The 20,720-nt window shown below is 40.6% G+C and overlaps 3 protein-coding genes across 9 annotated transcripts; all 3 read left to right on the top strand.

Moving 5' to 3' along the window:
- Window positions 1–412: 412 nt before the first annotated feature.
- On the top strand, window positions 413–3,169 carry LOC112289394 (protein TRIGALACTOSYLDIACYLGLYCEROL 2, chloroplastic). The gene is made up of 4 exons (XM_024534567.3): window positions 413–1,898; window positions 2,050–2,165; window positions 2,642–2,732; window positions 2,883–3,169. Exons 1-4 carry the CDS (start codon window positions 897–899, stop codon window positions 2,979–2,981), a joined length of 1,308 nt encoding a protein of 435 aa, XP_024390335.1. The 5' UTR covers window positions 413–896; the 3' UTR covers window positions 2,982–3,169.
- A 1,370-nt stretch (window positions 3,170–4,539) lies between these two features.
- On the top strand, window positions 4,540–7,703 carry LOC112289393 (NADH dehydrogenase [ubiquinone] flavoprotein 1, mitochondrial). The gene is made up of 4 exons (XM_024534566.3): window positions 4,540–5,188; window positions 5,822–6,325; window positions 6,725–6,921; window positions 7,267–7,703. Exons 1-4 carry the CDS (start codon window positions 4,579–4,581, stop codon window positions 7,426–7,428), a joined length of 1,473 nt encoding a protein of 490 aa, XP_024390334.1. The 5' UTR covers window positions 4,540–4,578; the 3' UTR covers window positions 7,429–7,703.
- A 5,105-nt stretch (window positions 7,704–12,808) lies between these two features.
- Window positions 12,809–19,211, top strand: LOC112289916 (U-box domain-containing protein 44). Of its 7 annotated transcripts, XM_024535653.3 has the most exons (5): window positions 12,811–13,342; window positions 13,745–14,616; window positions 14,928–16,656; window positions 16,900–17,200; window positions 17,535–19,211. In XM_024535653.3, the coding sequence occupies exons 3-5, from the start codon at window positions 15,415–15,417 to the stop codon at window positions 19,058–19,060; spliced, it is 3,069 nt and encodes a 1,022-aa protein (XP_024391421.1). In that variant the 5' UTR covers window positions 12,811–13,342; window positions 13,745–14,616; window positions 14,928–15,414; the 3' UTR covers window positions 19,061–19,211. The 7 variants fall into 7 exon arrangements, with proteins under 7 accessions (XP_024391423.1, XP_024391421.1, XP_024391422.1 ...); XM_024535655.3 differs by having other exon boundaries at window positions 12,809–14,616; window positions 16,903–17,200; XM_024535654.3 differs by having other exon boundaries at window positions 12,811–14,371.
- The last annotated feature ends 1,509 nt before the right edge of the window (window positions 19,212–20,720 follow it).

Below are 20,720 nucleotides of genomic sequence, written 5' to 3'. Positions count from 1 at the left end.
ATTTTGATCAAATCCTAATCCAATATTTAATGCAAAAAACTCAAAAACTTAAAACCAAAATCAAATAACGTGTTTGGTTGTAATATTATCATTATTCTAAAGCCATAAAAAAGAAAGGAAAAGAAAAGAAAAGAAAACTCCTCCACAAGATGGAAAGCATCCAACAAACTTCCTCGTCGAATCCAAAATGGATGAAGATGAAAACAAGAGATAAAATACCTATCCACTCGAATTCATCCACCAATCTATCCATCCACTCATTCACCATCTATATTTTCATCCACTAACTTATTCATCCTAAATTTCATTCATCCATCCGGCAGGACACCAGCGCGACGGGGGGGTGGGGGGGAGCTTGCGACGGCGAAAGGCTAAAGGGCTTGGGGGAAACCGACCCTGTGCCACTTGTGTTGGGGCTGATGCGTGCTCCCATCTCTTCCTTCTTCTTCTTCTTCTTCTTCTTCTTCTTGTTTTGCGGATCTCTCCTCACATATCCTCACTCACCATGGCTGCTGCTTGCGGAGTTGTTGCTTCGTAGCCGGGATTCGCACGCACTACCTGGGAGAAGGGGTTTTTTAATTTTTTATTTTTACAGTGGCCAGTTTTGGATGTGATATTGGATTTATTGGAATTTTGTTGTGGTTGTGAGGAGAGGAGCATAATCCGTGAGGGAGAGATAATATTAGTCGTCATTGTACTTAATTCTTCGGAAAGAAGTGAGGGTCAGGTTTGAGGGTCAATATCCAAGTGTTTTGGCTGGTGGTGACAGAAGTTTTTTTAACGAGGATGGTGGAGAGGTTGGGTGAATTTGGGGAGCATTGATGTGTGCTCTGAAGTAGGGAGGTGATTGCGAGCAGAGTGAGGAGTTTTTTTGTGGGTTTTGAGGAGAGGTCGTCATGGCGACAGCAACGGGCATCGAATTTTCTTCTTCATTGTCCTGTGTGCTTCAATCTTGTGCAACGTACAGCTGCGTGGCTGGAATCCTCGGCGTCAGCCCCGCTGCGAAACAGTCTTTCACTGGGGGGTTTCGAGCGCGCAGGGCGTTCGTGCCGCCTCGACTGGGATTCAAGCATGGATTGGGACAGGGATTAGGTGCAGGGAATACATTTGGAAGCGGAGGCAGGGGCACAGGTGGGAAGTTCGTGTATGAACTTGTGTACTCTTCGTCTTCCGGGCACAATGGGTCTATTAGGGCGCAGGTGACAAACAACAGCAGTGACCCGACCGTTCCGAAGGAGATGTCGGTCACCGAAAAGCTTGTTAGCCTTCCGGGCGCTATCTGGAAACAAATTTTGGGGCCCTTGAGCAACTTTGGGTTTGGGAAACGCAGTTTGTGGGAAGGAGGTGTGGGACTTTTCATCATGTCTGGTGTGCTTCTGTTGGCAATCACGCTCGTTTGGGTGAAGGGCAAACAAATCCGCGCTCAAACTCGCAAGTACGAAGCCGTGTTTGAATTCCAGCTGGCGCAGGGCATTACTGTAGGTACCCCAGTACGAATTCGTGGAGTGGATGTGGGAAATGTTGTCCAGGTGCGACCCAGCCTCGAGAAAATTGATGTGGTGGTGGAGCTCTCGGACGCGGGAATTGTTGTGCCTCGTAATGCATTGGTAGAGGTAAATCAAAGTGGTCTCATTAGTGAGACGCTGATCGACGTAACCCCGCGAAGGCCAATCCCCAAGCCTACCGTAGGACCCCTTGACCCTAAGTGCCCCTCGGAGGGGCTTATAGTGTGCGACAGGGAAAGGATAAAGGGGGAACAGGGCGTGAGCTTGGATGAGCTGGTCGGTATTTGCACCAAGATTGCTCGTCAAATTGATGGTCTTGGAGTCGAGCGAATGGCAAGCATGGCTGAGCGTCTCGGCGACGCCGTCCAAGAGGCACGACCGCTGCTTCTGAAGGTAATCTTCAACCTTAGGGCATGAGAGTATAAGGTACGATAGTCTGCGGCTTCCCTAAAGACATGGCAGCAGCCTCATATACACTGTAAAATTCAAGACTTGACGATAACCAAACAATTATTGAATGAGTGACTCGGGGTGAGCTGCGCAGGTTCAGTCCATGGCAGAAGACGTTGAGCCATTGCTGAAAGAAGTAAGGGAGGGTGGACTTCTAAAGGACTTCGAAAAGCTGACAAAGGTTGCTGCGGAGGCAGGACGCGACTTGAGGTAATTAACGATTATTTTATCGCTTCTCTTTTTTCTCTGTGCCAATGATTTTAAACAAGAAGTGGTTACTGCTGATCATTTTGCGCAAGGCAGTGGCGTGGGTGTAATTCTCGTTGTGCATTATCCTTTGCAATGCCATCAAGCATTGCTAGGATTGTGTAACTCAACGTATTTTTAGATACCATCGTCTTTGACGAGTTACTCGTATAAAATAAGAGACCTTAGCGTTCGACACGCGCTGTGTTCATAACTGCATCTATTTTAACAACCTTGGTGGTTAATTAACTGTACGATGATGTCGGGAAATATGTGTCTTCACCTTGTGCTATTTCTTTGTTGAAGAATTTAAAGAAACTACTCTACTTAAATTGATATAATGCAGTCAAGACCTCGCTTGTATTGCAAACAGTTTTTCTGTAGTTATTGGCCAATTTGAAATATTTCCCTTATTCTGAGTTCTCTTTTTTCATGTGCAGTAATCTGAATAAAGTGGTGCTGACTTCGGATAACACGGAATTGCTGCGAGATTCCGTGTCCACATTGACCAAAACCTTAAAACATGTTGAGGTAAAATCTTCTTGTACTGGCCGTGCAAAGCGTGGTCTAGGTTGCTTTTCCGTCAGTCCTGTTGTTGTATCAATTTCTACATGACCTATTGCTACTCGGTTGTAACGGCATAGTGTCCACCACTAAATGCATAACCATGGCACTTTGCAGAGCATCAGCAAAGATGTCAGTGGGGTGACTGGGGATGCTAAAACGAGGAACAATTTGAGGCAGCTGATCGAGTCACTAAGCCGGCTTGTTACTGACTAGTTAGGAGGAGACATGTAAACTCTAGGATTCAACACTCCATTCTTGAACCTTTATGTTGGTCACACGAAATTATACCAGATTGGGTGAGGGATGTTTGTGACTGACTCGCGGTCTCTTGTAAGTACAACGATGACCAGATATTTTGGTCACATCAATATGACCTGCAAGCTTTTGCAGGATTGTAGCAATAGGTCTGGTACTTTCAGTTGGTGCTCTTTCTGCAACTGTTAGAGAACTTGGTTGTTCTGTTGCCAAGGGCACGTAGAAATCTACAGCATGCCCTGTTTTCTGAGTTTTTGACCCAGGATGTTTCTTTGAAGTGCGCAGCTCTGTGTAGAAATATAAGGCATTGCAAAGGTCAGGTGCTGTTGATGGACAGCATGCTTGCTGAAGTGGATGTTTTCCTAATTCGGCTCTAATATGCTCGTTCATTCCGACCTCAGTTTATGTGGCGACTGTAACCAACATAAACACTACCTTTGTCACTTTTTAATATTAGCTAATGTTGACTTCAGCAGTGTTCATGCTATCCCTGCAACCCTCGATTACGTTTCAAGCTTTGAAGCTATGAACTTCAAAGCTATTATATTCAGGAGGAGATCAGTACTGTCAGTTGAGCATAAATATATTTTCCTTATCGTCTTTCTGATTCGTTCTTGAGGGCACGCTGGAGTCTGGGATGGAAAACTGAGCTTTGGAGCTTGGGAACTGTTTCTTGCTTGAAGGCTTTTCCTGGGAGCCCCAAAAACCTTATTCCAGACATTCTGTGCATCTCACCAAACAGCTTCATATCACCAAATCGCATCTCTGTCCGCAGTTCTTTGGGTTTTCTGTGCCACTATTGGATATCTTCCGCATGCTCTCGCACATGCAGGACCAATGTCGTGTTAGCAGGTGGCAGAACTTGTGGCGTATTCACGTTCTTCATTTGTGGTAACACAAGACAAGCTAGACCTCGAGCCCTTGTTTTTCGTCCCTTGGATAGACCGGATTCGCGTACTTCACTACTTGTAAAGACAAATTTCGAGCAACCGATAACAGATGCTGCACTTTAATCACAGTAAAGAAAAACCTACAATGGAAAGTTCTACATTCATCTGGTAATAAAAAATTGAGGGTTGGGGAGTTGAGTCCACAGTTAAGATAGCGAAACACGGATAGAGGAGAACAAATATGGCCATAAATCTTGATAAGAATCTCAGATTTCAGCACAACACATTTAATCGAGCAATTTTCACCGCAAATCGAATGTACACGTAACCAGATTTTTTTGAAGGCAATAAACCTGTTAGAGCTTATAATTTCTATTACACAAAGTATTTTTTTTAGTGAAGATTCCGAGTTGTCTTCGTTCTCTTGAAATCGTGGAGACATGACGAGTCCGAGTGCTTTGCGTTCATGGATGAGAGTGTGGCAGCGCGACTTCAAACCCAAACCGTTGGCACCTTCATCCACGTAGCATCCCCGAGTCATGCGGCGATCATTCGAGATTGAATTGACGCAGAACGAACCCTACCTAGCTGTGGGTTTTCCCTCGTAGCGCTTGGGGTTGCAGAGTGTTGTTGGGTTTTTTGAGTAGTGTTGCTGCGTTGGAGCAATGGCTGCGACGCGGGGGTTGAGCCGTAAGACATTGGCAGGATTGCAGAGATGGAACAACGCGACTCCGGTATGGAGCCGAACGATGAGCGCGCAGGCAACATCTGGACCGCAGGCGACTGCTCCACCTCCGCCCCCTCCTCCTCCGCCTGCCGAGAAAACGCAGTTTGGAGGTTTGAAGGACGAGGACAGGATCTTCACGAACTTGTATGGGATTCACGATCCTTTCCTAGCAGGCGCGAAGAAGCGGGGGGATTGGCATAGGACCAAGGATTTGGTGCTCAAGGGGACGGATTGGATTGTGAACGAGATGAAGAAGTCGGGTCTGCGAGGGCGAGGCGGCGCCGGTTTCCCTTCTGGGTTGAAGTGGTCTTTCATGCCCAAGGTGTCCGATGGTCGTCCGTCGTATTTAGTGGTCAATGCGGATGAGAGCGAGCCTGGAACATGCAAGGACAGGGAGATCATGAGGCACGACCCGCACAAACTGCTCGAGGGTTGCTTGATTGCTGGAGTAGGAATGCGCGCTCGTGCTGCGTATATCTACATTCGAGGAGAGTATGTCAACGAGCGGTTGAATTTGCAGAAGGCCCTGCACGAATGTTACAAGGAAGGTAGTTGTGATGATCTTTTGTCGAATTTCGGGCCTGAAATTTAAGCTTGCGTCTTCTTTTGCTCCCAAGAGCTTGCACTAACGGGAGAAGTTCAAATTCGATAGACAGGTCGCAGAAGCTGAAGTTCAGGACTGTTAGGGTTGTCCATCCTGTTGATGTAGGTGTAGGATTCGTAACAATAGATTGATGAGCAATCTCGTCTCTCTGGTTGAGAGACGATAATAGCTGTCGTGTAGGATATAAGAATTAGGATTTTCCTAATTATAAATTAGGGTTTATTGATGGTTGTTGTTGATGTGTAAACCCCGACCTGTAGTGCCTGGAAATGAACGGATTTTTGTCAGGAATCTGACGGTTGATTTATCGTGATAAGTCACGAACACCATTTTTGGAGCTTAATTAATTCCTTTTTAATCTTATTAATTAGACGACTACAATTCTATAATAGAATAACAATGGTCTCTGATCCCATTGTGCAGACGTGGGATTTCAAGAAATTTCGCTAACAGTTTTTGTTTTTGAACATTTGAGAAAATCTCTAGTTTTAACAGTTTAGTTGCTGGGGCCGAGAAGTACTGTACATTTATTACATGTGTTTCTAATCAATTTATACTACATATGATCTGGATACAGGTCTGCTTGGGAAGAACGCATGCGGTTCAGGATATGACTTTGATGTCTATATTCATTACGGAGCCGGTGCGTATATTTGCGGAGAAGAGACTGCTCTTCTAGAGAGTCTTGAGGGAAAGCAGGGCAAGCCACGATTAAAACCACCATTTCCTGCAAATGCTGGACTCTACGGCTGCCCCACTACTGTGACTAATGTTGAGACTGTAGCTGTGTCTCCTACAATTCTACGAAGGGGACCTGAATGGTTTTCGAGTTTTGGGCGGAAGAATAACTCAGGGACAAAGCTATTCTGTGTCTCTGGACACGTGAACAAGCCATGCACAGTCGAAGAGGAAATGAGCATACCATTGAAGGAGCTCATTGAACGACACTGTGGTGGAGTGAGAGGAGGATGGGACAACCTTTTGGCTATTATTCCAGGAGGATCTTCTGTGCCTCTACTTCCCAAGAACATTTGTGATGATGTCCTCATGGATTTTGATGCATTGAAGGCTGTTCAATCAGGTTAGTGTCCTCTTTGCAGTGACATTCTTTCATAGAACTTTATGATGACACGATTCGAATGTACCATCTGGTGATTTGAGGGGCGAACGCTCTGCATGATTTATTCTCTGCTGGATGGGGGCGTAAGAGCGAAGTGATCGTTAAGAGTCTGCTTTGTGAGATTGTTAGAATCCACGGACGTAGGTGCATATTTTTTATTGGTTCATTCTTATTGTTGAAGGCTTTATTTGATGAGGGTGTGTGGAACTGAATGTTGTCCTTCCTCATCGTTACTGCTATTTAACGAAAAATGTCATGGTTTTATTTTTGGGTTAATATTTGGAATTCCGACTGAAGGTGCATCTTGTGCCTGACCTACAGCTGTGGTGATTAATTCTCCTGTTTGTGTTTGATATATAGGTCTCGGCACTGCTGCTGTGATTGTGATGGACAAGTCTACAGATGTTGTTGATGCTATTGCTCGCTTATCGTACTTCTACAAACACGAGAGTTGCGGCCAATGTACACCTTGCCGAGAGGGTTCTCCTTGGTTGTGGACTATGATGGAAAGATTGAAGGTTGGAAACGCAAAGTTGGAAGAAATCGACATGTTGCAGGTATTCCTTCTGTTTTTACATGAGTGGTTCTTTTGGTTTATGGCGCTTTTATCAACAGTATTCTTTACTTTAAATACAATCTTCTCAGAGAAACTGACTCAAATGTATCTAGGTTCTGCTCTGCAGTAGGTGGATATTCTAATGTGCCATGAGGCATGGAGACTTCAGTTCCTATCTTCGGATCACAGTATGAAATGGACTGTAGCGTTCTGTTTGTATCAAATTGTTTAGTTTTTATTCCGTCCAAATCCCAATTGGCCATTGGTTTCAATTATGTTCGGGGTTTGTCACACAAAAGCTTGACGGACTCCTTACTCTTGTTTACTTGTTTTATTTTCAAAACAGGAAGTTACAAAGCAGATTGAGGGCCACACTATCTGTGCATTGGGGGATGCTGCTGCATGGCCTGTGCAAGGTTTGATCAGACATTTTAGACCAGAACTTGAACGCCGGATATTGGAACGAGCAGCCAAGGAGAACGATGAGTTGAGAGTAGCTAATTGTTAGGGGATAGAACTAGTCGGATTTTGAGAAACGCAAGATGTCTTAGGGAAGGCAGACTTGGTCGTCGAGCAATTGAATTATCTCGATTGAAGTTCATGTGACGAGGAACTCTCGACACAGTACCGAATAATTCTGCTTCCCACAGCAGTATTCTGCTGCAGTGGTCAATCATTCCAGCTATTGTTCTGACCGTTTGAGTCAGATTCTCTGGATGACAACTGTTTTCAACTCCATCTCCTCTATTTTCCTTTAATTTAGCATTCATGTTACTGAATCAAGTCGTGAGTTGGTGTGACGTTGCTGTGAATCATAGTTTATTTGCTTGCGTTGGTGCACCATATAGTTTGGAACTTGGATCTAAAATGGAAGCTTCCATGATTTCGTCACCTGGTTAGCATACGGTATCGATCTTCCGCGAATATTCACGTCTGACAATATAGTGCTTCAACTTTAATGTGATCTAAACCTTGAGATGTTACAAGGCGATCACCCAGTCCTATTCAAATCTTCAATTATGTTCCGATAGATTAGCGCTCCATTGGCACGAAACCTTCAAGGTTGAATTCTGGAAGTCCGACCTGTCTCGGCTCCCTGGCGTAGGGCTCATCGTGGTGGCTAAGATCACCAAGACCGTGCTCAACGCCTGCATCGTATAACTCAAAAAAATGAGGACTTTCAGGTGAACCTAGGTTAATCTTCAGACTGTGCTGGGGGCAACTGCCTCCTTAACGATGGTAAATATGGAACTCGAACGATACAAGTCATGGTTCATCAAAATAGATCCAACTGACCTACTCCTCTTGCCGACCTGTATTTGCCAAAAAAGTCTACAAATCAACTCTACCCTTCTAATCAGCATATTATTCTGTCAAGTTCACCACACCACTAAAACCCTGATCAAATCCCAGCAAGGAACGAGCCGTGCCGGGGTCGTTTAGCCTGCAAGTCGAGCAAGATGTGAAATCTCGAAGATGTACACCATCTCAGCTCTTTTCAACGCAATGTCTCTCTATGTTATCGCACATTTTGAGATATATAAGAATTGATGCAACCAGGTCACCATTATTTTCTTCATTAGCCATTTAGACAACATTGCCCACATTCAACGTGCCTGGCTGGCAGGGTTAGGAGATGTTCTGCGGTTTACTTCAACCAAGAAGAACCAATGCAGGAGTAAAACAAATTAAACTGCAGCTGCAACTTGGTAACCAAATTTTCTCACAACGTACCAGGAAACACCTGCTGGCGTCAGACGTGCGAGAATTCTATAACAGAACACTGGGCACTTGTTAGAGTCGATTTGATTTATGAAATGTCAAGAGGAGAATGACCCACTGTAAGAAGATGATTAATATCAGCAACGCACTGAGCGGTGTTTGATGACAAGTTCTTCACATAAATGTGGCTTTCCACATTCTTTCACATACGACAGTCACTATTCTTCGCACGACGCAAAATCTCAAAGTGCAAATCCTGAGTTTTAAAGCTTCTGTAACTCTGCAATATCTCGGTGCATCACACAAAGTGGACAAAGAGTTCAAGGAAGTCCACACAGCATTGCCCTGACTTACATTATCATTAGCAAATGAGCAAAATCATAGCGAAAGTCGTTACAAAACTTCAGCTAAATTCACTTGGCAACCTCGATAACTTCACTTGACAACTTCAAGTGCGTGTTCACCCAGTTTACTAGGCCTTGAGAGAACAGAAGAGAGACCTCAAGATCTTACCAAGGATTTAGGTCAATTAATAATTTGAGTTTCTACATGATATCTCATATGTGTGACGGGGTTGTATCTTGTTTTTATTAAAAATTCAGGTTAACTAATAAGTTGAGTTTATTTCTTGTGTGTTTTGGTTGTTTCTTTTAGTGGGGGATTAGTTTCAATCTAAAATTTTTATAGCTTGTGCTTTCACCTTGTTTGCTATTATTTGTTTTTACGTTGTTTTTTCTTTTTGTGTTTGTTGAATATGGAATGTATTTTGAAGACGAGCCATTAACTAGAGTTGCAGAATTGGATTGTGGGCATACTTTTTACAACAACTTTGTCATGTATCACAATTATTAGGTGAAAGAGTATATTAAGATCAATAATCTAGAAAGACTCTATTGAAAATATTGTTGAAAATTTCTTATGAAATCATAGGTAAAAAATATAAAGGTAGTAGAAACTTTATTGTATGTTGTCTTTTTTAATTAAAGAAAATTCTACTTATTTTGTAAGACCATTTATAAATCAAAAATAGGTAGTTTAGCAAAAATAACATTATAAGCATCTTAAGGTAAAAATGAAGAGTAGTTTCTAATACAAAATCAATTAAGGAATCCTTAGTTCATTATCCAAAGAAGATTGGTTGTAAACAAGGGTCAATACCACACTTATGATAAAGGGATGGTTCTTTCTTTGATTTGAAAATAGAATTAGAAAGAAAATTAAAAAAAGTTTCTATGAGCATTAATTGACAGGGTTACGAGTTTGCAATAACTTTGTAAGAACTATGCTAAGTTTGGATTAGATTTTGACAATTTAAGTTTTTTAGAAATAAAGTATATTTTTTATTTTAAAGAATTTTGCTAGTTTTGTTACAAATCTTTAGATGGAATTTTATAGATTTGTAAGGATAATTAAAATGAATATGTTTTGTAAATTTAGATTTAATTTGGTATTGAAATTTTAAATTTATTGGAATTCAAATGAATTAAGGCATCTAAAATTGGTGATTTAAGAGCCAAAAATGATTCCTAAGATTTGAAATAATGTGCTAGTTAGATTGATGTGCAAATTAATAAAATATTAATAAATATAAATACTAATATATATGCAAAATTTAAGAAAAAGTTGAAGTTTCAAAAGAAACATATTGGAGATAGAAGATCATTATTAAGAGTGAAGAAGTGAAGTTGTCTAACTTCTAAGTAGAATATTTGACTTATCTCTTTATTGATAAGTATAATACTTCTTTAATATCTTGTATGTGTTATTAACTAAGAGGTTGATTTTTTCTTAAAGTCTTTGGTAAAATCAACAATTAATTAGAAATTCACAATATTTCAATTTGTTGTTGAATTTATTTAGGCTAAATTAGGATTGTTAAGATTTTATTAAGATTAGATTTAGATTACATTAAAATTAATTAGAGTTTATTTAGATTTTGATTATGGTTTGATTATGATTTGGTTAAAAAGTGGTTAGGATTTGATTAGGTTTAGATAGGATTTTTATAATTTAATTAGGTTTTTTTAAGAATTGATATCTTTATATTAAGATTTTTATTAGGATTTTTTAGGATTATTTATGATTTCATTTAAGACTATTTAATATTTGATTAAGGTTGGTAGTGGCTTAAAGAATGTTGGTTGAGCCTATATCCTTGAGTTTGAAATTCGCTCAATTGCCTTAGAAATAAACAAAAGGCATATATATATATATATATATATATATATGATTTAAAAAATTATTTAAATAAGGCCATCTAGAAATATTGATAGATTGATTAATTAATAAGAATTGATTGACTTAAAGATTTTAAAAAAAGTTACAATTGCTAAAACATGTATTTTTAAGCATTCCATACATTTATTTTAATTACAAGAACTTCAAGATAAATTTAAATCCTTCTATAGTTAGTTGCCTAGTACATTTCTAAGCTAAATTTATATTATAATTATACAATATAATTATATAACAATAGATTTTAGAGATAATACTTCATTATCAAAATGAAGGATGGTCAAAGATAACAAGATCAAGAAGGAAGTGTTGAGATACTTAAAGAAAGTAGGATACAACTTGTACAAGATTTTATTTGTATCAATCTTAGGATTTGAAGGTGATAATATGATTGAGAGCTTGACAAACTTCAAATGGTACATGAGTCCAACTTTGGACAACATGAAAATTAAAGAGACTATTTCACAAGCCTTTGAGGCTATTGCCAATGAGTCAAGTAGAAAAAAGAATCATCAAGCCAAATATTTTGGTGTACTTTGCATCCATTGGATTAATACCACAGATAAAGTTACAAAATATGCACCATAAGTTCATGCTTGAGGCATATTGGAGTGAAAACATTGGATTCAATGCAAATAATATGTCAATGAAGAACTTGAAGAGAAAGTATGTTATCTTAGACTTAAAGATTGACTATGCAAAGGGAACAACTTAAGTTATTATAAATAATTATTGAAGAAAATCCAATAACAATTATGCCTTAGTGATAGATTACTATACTTCTTACATTATCGTGAACTTTTTTAAGATCTTAAAAAATGTGGAGAAACAATCAAATAAAGAGTTGCAAAATGTACTTTGACAATAGACTTGATGGTGCATGGCATTGATATATAATAAATAACTTTGGTAATTTTTGACCTATGAACCTACTAAAAAAATTATCTTCTTGGTTGAGGTGGGCAATTTGGACATAAAAGAGAGACAATGCAAAATAGAAAAATACCACCCAGTTGGAGAAGGAAGAAAGAAGATATCATGAAGAAATAGGAATTGACAAAGAATATGAAAAGAGAGGTTATTAAAGTATGATGAGATGAGAGAGTTTTTAATTATTTTTTTAATTAAAAAAATTGATATTTGATTGTTGCATTTTTTTTAAAAGTAATAACTAGTAAAGAAAAAGAAAGGAGAATCATGAAGACATTTGATGATTATTTAGAAGTAAAATTCAAGAATAATGATTTTTGTATAAATAGTTTTTAGTAATTTGTAAAAATATATATTTTGTTTGTTTATTTGTTTGTTTTGTTTTTGTTCTTTTAGAGAAGTAAAGTTTTTTTTTTACAAACTTGCAATACATGTAAATCTTAGGTAAAAATAAAATAATTGGACAAAAGCTTTGTTACATCTTAAATTTTTTAATGAAGTAAGATTTTTTAAAAATTAGATAAATCAATTTAGGTGTAAAAATAAAAAGTTTCTAATAGCCTCAAAGCATTTTATGATATCTAGACAATGATGAATATACAAAAGTGACAATTGGCAATTTCAACATAGATAGAAATATAGTCATTGAGTAGTAGAGACAAGTTTTTGGCTCTTATCTTATCTAGTGAGTACTTTGGAAAGTAGACTTTGTGAAAGGTGACAAACTTCATACACAAGGGTATCCTATTCATAATGAAGGCAAAGGAAATGGGTCTAGGTACAAAGATTGAGGAATTTGTAAGTTTACATGTGAAGGTGAGAGATACCGTGATGGTGATTTCAGGTTATAACTTAGCCTTCATCGTCCTCGAATCTGATAAAGTAAACAAACTATAACTTTAGTGCGAACAAGTTCGGACTGCGAGAGAACAAGAACCCAACTTAAGTCCAGAATCGAGAAAAACCACAGACCTCGGTGCCATAACCTCAGCCTACAAAGTTTCAAGAATTGGGTGTGTTGCAGAATCTGCACAAAAACCTAAAGACTTGTCTTATGAAAGGATTATGGAGTTATGCACATAGTTAAAGAAGAGACGCTCTCGAAGTTCAACAGTGACAACCGAGTAAAAAGATTGCTGAGGTTTCCTGCAATCGCTGTTAGCTGCAACCACATCTGTTATGGCGTCTCGGGCATGATCTATGAGGAGTCTCACAAACCTTCCGCCAGTTTCGACCGCTCAAGTTTACCTTCTTCTACATTGCCGATTCGCCAGGACTGAAAACTTTCAGAACCCAGTTCTTGACTCAAAGCGCATCTTCACTTTCAAGCGAATGTCGAAGGCGAAACTCCGCAATCCCACTGAACTCATCCAGCTTCAAATGCGAGGGTTCAACACAGTGATAGACGATAGTTTCAAGCAAAACGACGGGGTCAAACAGATGAAGACCAGTATATGTATCTTTGAATGCAGGAGTGAAGACGAGCACGTACCACAAACACCGACCTTGAACTCCTCTCCGAAGTTCACTGACTGGTTCGTTTCATTCTCCGCATGGCATCTCGGACCAGGACTTAATCTAGCTTGGGGAAATTTTGGCGTTCCCAATGTGCAATACCAACATCCCAGGACGTCATGAAATGTAGAATCTGATCACACATATTAGGGATCTCTTGGTTGTGTTAATCGAGATCGGGAGGTGGCTGGCGTGTTTGTTCCTGACTGTGCGTGCGAGTGTGTGTGATTGTGCAGCGGTTGATGAGCCAGAGCCACTGCATTGATGTTTTGTAGAGTGTTCGTTAGTTTGATGAGTGTGGAGTTCCGAACCCCGGATGCACCTTCACCTACAAGTTTTGCAGTAGTGTGGAAAATCATGACAACAAAAAGCACAATCTCAGGTTCATAAGAATCTCTGATATTCTTATTCTTCGGTTGCAGAGAATTGGAAACTTGATCATTGCTAGGAACATTTCTTGGAGTGATTTTTCTGAACCAGGCAAAACATGTGTTAGTTGATTGATAATCAAATCCACGACCCATTGAAGTCATCACCTACATCGTAACAACCCACTTGTAAATATCGAGAAACGAGTTATGAAGGCATTTGTAGGGTTCCACACATGAACCATTCCGCCATTCAGTGACGAATTGGAAACGCACAATACAAGTGAGTCAACATATTGAGTATCAAATCCGTCGTTCTCGACGGGATGTGGCCACGCAGCACACCCCACGACCAAGATTTCTGAGAAATTTCACTGTGCATTGAAGCTTACTGAAGTGATGAGAGTTGAGAGGACAAGGGGTTGAAAGTCACTCAGTAAAGCTTGTTCTTGGTGAACTGTCCAACTGTGCGGATCAAGAACAGAATGCTCAATTCTCAACTTAAAAACAAATTGAGTGACCTAAAACTAGATTTCGCACTGACAATGCAGCGTTCCAGTTGCCGATGGCATTACAGTTCCCAGCAGGCAGGGCCGCAGTTCCAGCTGGATCCATTGTGCGCATCTTCTGCTCACAGCTCCGCATCCACTGTTCACCAATGATCACGTCAACATCGATGAGGTGGGCGTTGCAGCATCCCACATAGCTCGGATGGGAGAGTTTTGTTTCCCTCGCTTGTGACTTTCTTCGCACCTCGGAACGCATGAGGCGAGAGATATGGTTTGACTCTCCGTGTGCGGAATCGGCTACGAAGGAAGGAAACGGAATTTTGCGCCATGGCTGGACTGAGCCGGACCATTTTTAGCTTCCCTGAGGATAGTTGCATCTTTGCGATTTTGCTCTTTGTTCCCTATCTGAGCCTCTGGGTAAATTTTTTGCTTCTTGTGCGATGAAAACCTTGGCTATCATTGTCTGTGTAGAAATGAGGGAGATAGTAGGCTTGATGAAGGTTTCCCAAGGGAGAGGAACGTTGTTAAGGCGCGAATAGAATACTCTTCCAAAGTTCGACGTTCATGTTGAGTGTCGAAGTGCTCTTCATCGGACTTACTCGAGTTAAAATAGTGGAGGCAAGCCAGGTTTTCGTGAGTTTGCAAGTGGTCAGCAGCTTATGCAGGATTCAGCCTAGAAAAAGTCTCGAGGAAGAGTATCGGCTAACGTGGACAATGTTGAATTGAAGGTTTTCGAGCGATCTGATTGTCAGCCATCAGAGACCAATCTGGAGCTCCGACTTTGAGGTGATCGAGGCTCGACCCATCACAGGAGTAGCTCTGTCACACTGCCCTTCGATTAGGTCAAAGAGACGGAAGTTTCTCTCTGGATGTTTGAATTTAGTGCATGAAAGACTTTGAGGGTCGGACTCGAATATTACACGGATTGGTCTTGAAGCACTATTCACAACTCTGGAAACTTGTTGAAGTGGTATACAATTCAGACGCACAGGCCGTTTCATCAAAACTCCGCAGTTTGATGGTTGACTGGTGGTGAAGAAGGTTACATGCGCGCAACTGGACTTGAGGTAACCGAGGACATAAATTAGGCACTTAGCTTCGTAATTAGAGCTAAGTGCATTAATGTTAACGAGAGCTTGCGATTATTCAAAGTGGAATGCGGGTATTAGGTGTATTAGGGGGGGGCGGAGGGGAATGTAAAAGAGCAGATTCAGAATGGGAAGGATGAAGGATGGCATTGAGACGGACAATGCCAGGCCGGCACTCTTCTCTGCGGTGCTGGAAAGGTTGGCAAAGGAAATGGAGCGAGTTGAGAAAGCCGCCAAAGGTGTAGAACAAGAAAGTTTCAGAATATTGTCCATGTACCTGAAGAGTATTCTCGTATTTTTGGAGGAATTGAGGCATAAGGAGGTGGCCGATCCTGTAGCGATGCACATTGCTTTGATGGAGTTGGAACAGGAACTGGAAAAAGCACATCATCTTATTAAGAAATACGGCTCCAAGAGTAAGTTCTACCTCGTGGTGAAATGTCAAGAGTGTCTGAAAGAGATGGAAGACATAGTTCATGCCATCGGTCATTGCTTAGACGCGATACCAGTGGTCAATGTGGGCTTGGCTGTGAAAACACAGGAAATGATAACGAAGCTGTCCAGTGATATGCGCACGGCCCAGTTCAAAGCTTCGATTTCTGAGGAGGCGATCCTTGTAGAAATTGCTGACGGCGTCCGCGACGGCCAGAACAACTATGAATATGCAAACGATCTACTTTTGCAATTAGGGCAAGCAGCTGGAGTCTCGACTGATCCAACATGTTTGAAGTCTGAGTTGGATAAACTAAAGAGAGACAAGGAAGATGCAGGAGCTCAGGGTAATCAGGAAGAGTTTTGGCTTCTTGAGCAAATTGTTGATATTCTTATTCGTACCGATGCAGCTACTTCTACAATCGAAAAGGGTGTGAATTACCAGAAGAAGCGTGGTTCAGGTAGGTGGGATGATCCCCTTCTACCTCTACAGTCCTTCTACTGCCCAATCACTCATGAAATTATGGAGGAGCCAGTCGAGATAGCATCAGGTCAAATCTTTGAAAGGTCTGCGATTGAGAAGTGGTTTTCTGCTGGAAATGCCAACTGTCCCACAACAAAGATTGAACTTGAAAATTTACAGATCAAGCTCAACCTTGCTTTGAAGCAATCTATACAGGAATGGAAGGAGAGGAACATAGTCATCAGTATCGCTGCCACAAAAACAAAACTACAAAGCAGTGATGAGAGTGAAATTTGTTCTTCATTGAGAACGTTGCTCGCACTTAGTGAAGAAAAAAGTATTCATCGGCATTGGATTTCTCTTGAGGGCCTCATTCCTTGTTTGGTCTCACTTCTTAAATCCCATCAAAGAACTGTCCGCAAAGGTACTCTTGAGGTGCTTCGCAGCCTTTCTGTTGACAACGCAGAGAACAAGGTATCTCGTGCAGAGCCCTGGATTATGTATTTATTGTTTTGTGGTTGCACTCATCGTGGATGAACTTACTGAATTCTGGCAACCTGTGTCTCGCCTTTGCATGTCGGTAGACCAACAATACAATCGTTTGTTAGCAATGCAGAAGCCCTATACCTAGTAATCTCTTTTGAAAAATTGTGTATTTTGTTAAGTTTAATGATGTGAAAAGAGTTCTTTGACACTGATTCTGTTGTGTTCAACCAGAAGCAAATTGCAGTAGCGGGTGCAATCAAGTTGGTGGTGAAATCGTTAGCGAGGGATGTGGGAGAAGGACGGCAAGCAGTGGCTCTCCTTCGAGAGCTCTCTAAAAATTCTGAAATCTGTGATGAGATTGGCAAAGTGCAAGGATGCATTTTACTGCTTGTCTTTATGTTGAATGCTGAGAATCCCCACTCTGTTGGTGATGCCAAGAAGCTTCTCCATGATCTTGCAGATAGCGATCAGAACATTGTTCAAATGGCTGAAGCAAACTATTTTGAGCCTCTCACCCAACGTTTGAATGAAGGTAAGAATTCAGGACTAGATTTTCTCATGGGCTTTTCCTTATCACATAACACTATCTCATAATGCCAGTTTCTCGTATCGCCCTATTTTCCTTTTGTCAGATACCAGGTGTTGGATTAAATGATTCATATAAGCAATGAGTGTACGGAAATGCAGGATATCTCGTTGATCATTTTAGAGTTTGTAGATCATATCATCCTACTAGCCTGTCAATTTCACTCTTCAAACAAACCTCATGACATCGTTTTTGCACTGTTGCTAGCAACGTAAGTCTCCCAAAATCAAAGACTCGTGATTGTTCTCCAGTTCACATGACCACATTGTGAAGTTTTCAGAGTCCCTCCGCAGTAAAGCTTTGTGTCTTGTAATGGCAAGCGCCTTGTCGCACATGGAGCTTACGGACCAAAGCAGAATAGCTCTTGCGCAGCAGGGGGGCATCCCCCCGCTGGTTGAGATGCTCTCAGTGGGAAAAATGGAAGCAAAAGTGGCAGGTCTGGGAGCCTTGAAGAATCTATCAACCCCGCCTGCCAACCGCGAAATCTTGCTTAAAACTGGAGTGATATCCCCTCTTCTGCAGCTCTTATTTTCCGAAACCTCCGTTACAGCAAGTTTGAAGGAAAGTGCAGCTGCCACACTTGCGAATCTAGCTATGGCAACAACAGCAGAGCTGGACATGTACGGTAGTATTCTTAATTCAAACGAAACACTCTTTCAGTTGTTGTCTGTGGTCAATCGTGCAGGGCCAGTCACCCAAGGACATCTACTCCGTGCGTTTCTAGGCATGTCCAGCATCCCGAACGCTACCGAGGTTCGAAACAAATTGCGAGAAGGGGGTGCCATCCAGCTCATTCTCCCTCTCTGCGAGTTTACTGCTGACAACGTTCGCCTCCACACCCTCCAGCTTTTGAAGTGTTTGACAAGTGAGGGCGCTGGTGACGACCTTGCAGACCACCTATGGTCAACATACATCAAGGCTCTGGTGAATTTACTACTGGACTCGAGTAAAGACGACGAAAGAATGGCAGCTGTAGGAATCATCTGCAATTTTCCAACCAACAACACCCACCTGACCGACCTCCTCCTGCAAGCTGACGCATTGCCGGCTATTTTGAACCTCCTCCTACCCACAAAAGGGACTAAGATGGGTTCTTGGGCTAACCGCTCCGCAATGACAGAAAGCGCCGCTGGTGTTCTCTTACGTTTCACTTCTCCGGTGAACAGCAATGCCATCTCACTTCAACAGAAAGCAGCCGATCTAGACGCAATTTCTTGCCTTGTGCAACTCTTGCAAACTGGCACCCCGGTGGTGAAGTGCAGAGCTGCAACCGCTCTGAGCCACTTCTCTCGAAACAGCGACAGACTGGCTTCAAAAGTCGTTGCCTCTCGATCATGCTGCTTGCGGCCATGGTTCAACAGTCACACGTCAACAAGGTGCAGCATCCACGAAGGTCTGTGCTCTGTGAAGACAAATTTCTGTCTGGTGATGGCAAATGCTGTAGGACCTCTAGTGCAAGCCCTGGAAGAGCAAGAGCAAGGAGCTGATGAGGCGGCTCTCAATGCCCTCAACACCCTCCTAGTCGATGACACCCACCTCGAGAGTGCAATCAAGGTGATTGCTGAAGCCCAAGGCATCCGCAACATTGTGAGGTTACTGACAGCGGGTAGCGTGGGTGCCAAGGAGAGAGCTGTGATGATGCTGGAAAAGATTTTTCGCATCGAGGAGTACAAAGTTGAGTTTGGGAGCACAGCTCAAATGCCGCTTATTGCCTTAACTCAGACAGGTTCCATAGCAACTCGGCCAGTTGCAGCCAAAGTTCTGGCCCACTTGAACATCCTCCACAACCAGTCATCATATTTCTAACAAGGTAAGTTGAGCTCGGGGTCTAGAGTTCGAAGAGGGGAAGCTAAAGTTACCCGACACTCTCTGCCTCCCATCTATTAATTCTTTCCACGTGTAATATCACGCACTCTGTAATGCTCATCATGAATTAAATAGTAATTGTTACCACGTTTTCCACTCGAAGTCCTCCGTAGCACCAAGTGGGTCTTCTTCCTTACTTGCTTCTCTGCTTATGCAACCCCCTTGTTCTTGTATCTTTGTTGCTACAAACTCTTGGAGTGGCGATGGAGTGCCTCATCGGGGCTTTCCTGCAGCTATTCATGAGAATGCAAACCAGTTCTCTGAAGACAAAACTTGGAAAACCCCATTGTGGTCCCAAGGCTGGCGTGAGATACAACACTGATATGTTCACATGCTGCCCATGTGGGTGAGCTCCTCCTGCTGTAGCTAAACTATCTTGTGTTCACAGTTTTGTTGCTAAAGCAGAAAATGTTTTGCTGCATGCAAGAATGTTGTGGAATTGAGATATTTAGGAGTGGAAAGATGTGATTTCTAGGATTTCGGGGATTTCTATCATTTTTTACGTGTTTAGATGTAACCAAGAATCCGTTCATGTCCTCCCAACGTTGCATCACAGCATGGGTCATTTCTAAATGTTTTATTTATTTTATTTTATTTTATTGATGTGTTCTTTTATTCCAGATGAGTGATGAAGAAGAGTCTGACTTGTTGGTATTTCAATTGCCTGTTTTAGAGCTTCAACTTGTCCTTTTTATCAGCTGTGCTTAATCTGTTGTCAATTTATTTAATATACGTGTTTGCTTGTTAATTTATTCTTCTTTTCCTATCTTTGTAACTTTCAAAAAACTGGTTTTTTATCATTATGAAAAAAAAATGTATGAAGAGCAATCTATATCTCCTATAATGGAGAAGCCATTCTTCTTTTAAATTTTAAAGTTTTCCTCTTTTTTAACTAAGTAATAATTTGGGCACAATTTATCTTATTTTATTTTATCTTTGAAAATATACTTAAAAAAGAAAATTTTCAAATCATAATAAAATTCTAGATAAATAAATAAATCGAGATTCATCTTTATATGTGAAAATTATTTTGAAAGTAAATAACATTAATTATTGTTTGTAACTTTTGTTTTAAATTGTGTATGTTATTTGTTAGAGGTGGTGTATTTTAATAGTTTTTGTTGTGATCTTTATTTTCGTACTTCTAAACATTAATTATGATTAATTTGTACTAATATTAAGTCAAATAAAGGTCTTAGAATAAATGCATTGTTTTAAAGAGATTTTATGCATTTTACCAATAGAAACCAAAATCTGTAATTGACTTCAATAATTAGGTAAGTTTGAGTCTTGACATCTTATAACAATAAGGAGTTTATATGATGCACAAGATATATTACATACAAATTATCCTTTATATTAATAGAATTTTGATTTTATTTCTTTTAATTCTTTATGATTAAATAATATTCTTGTATAGAATTTTGGTATCTACTTACTTTATTAAGTACTATTATTGTTCTTTTGATATCTTATTTTCTAAAAATAATCTTCAAGTTGATTTTAATTATATATATATATATATATATATATTTAAAATGCTTTTTATTATAAAGATGTTTTCAAATTGATTTTTTTTAAATATATGAAATTATTTGTT

This window comes from Physcomitrium patens, chromosome 12, assembly GCF_059467195.1.
Source record: "Physcomitrium patens ecotype Gransden chromosome 12, ASM5946719v1, whole genome shotgun sequence".
Taxonomy (NCBI): Eukaryota; Viridiplantae; Streptophyta; class Bryopsida; order Funariales; family Funariaceae; genus Physcomitrium; species Physcomitrium patens.
Note: the sequence above shows the minus strand (reverse complement) of the source record. Positions and strands in the feature narration are given on the sequence as shown.

Coding starts and splice junctions, on each gene's coding strand:
- LOC112289394 (XM_024534567.3), top strand. CDS start 897: ATGGCGACAGCAACGGGCATCGAATTTTCTTCTTCATTGTCCTGTGTG. Junction 1,899..2,049: donor CACGACCGCTGCTTCTGAAG/GTAATCTTCAAC, acceptor TGAGCTGCGCAG/GTTCAGTCCATGGCAGAAGA. Junction 2,166..2,641: donor GAGGCAGGACGCGACTTGAG/GTAATTAACGAT, acceptor TTTCATGTGCAG/TAATCTGAATAAAGTGGTGC.
- LOC112289393 (XM_024534566.3), top strand. CDS start 4,579: ATGGCTGCGACGCGGGGGTTGAGCCGTAAGACATTGGCAGGATTGCAG. Junction 5,189..5,821: donor GCACGAATGTTACAAGGAAG/GTAGTTGTGATG, acceptor ATCTGGATACAG/GTCTGCTTGGGAAGAACGCA. Junction 6,922..7,266: donor AAGAAATCGACATGTTGCAG/GTATTCCTTCTG, acceptor TTTTCAAAACAG/GAAGTTACAAAGCAGATTGA.
- LOC112289916 (XM_024535653.3), top strand. CDS start 15,415: ATGGGAAGGATGAAGGATGGCATTGAGACGGACAATGCCAGGCCGGCA. Junction 16,657..16,899: donor TTGACAACGCAGAGAACAAG/GTATCTCGTGCA, acceptor GTGTTCAACCAG/AAGCAAATTGCAGTAGCGGG. Junction 17,201..17,534: donor CACCCAACGTTTGAATGAAG/GTAAGAATTCAG, acceptor TGAAGTTTTCAG/AGTCCCTCCGCAGTAAAGCT.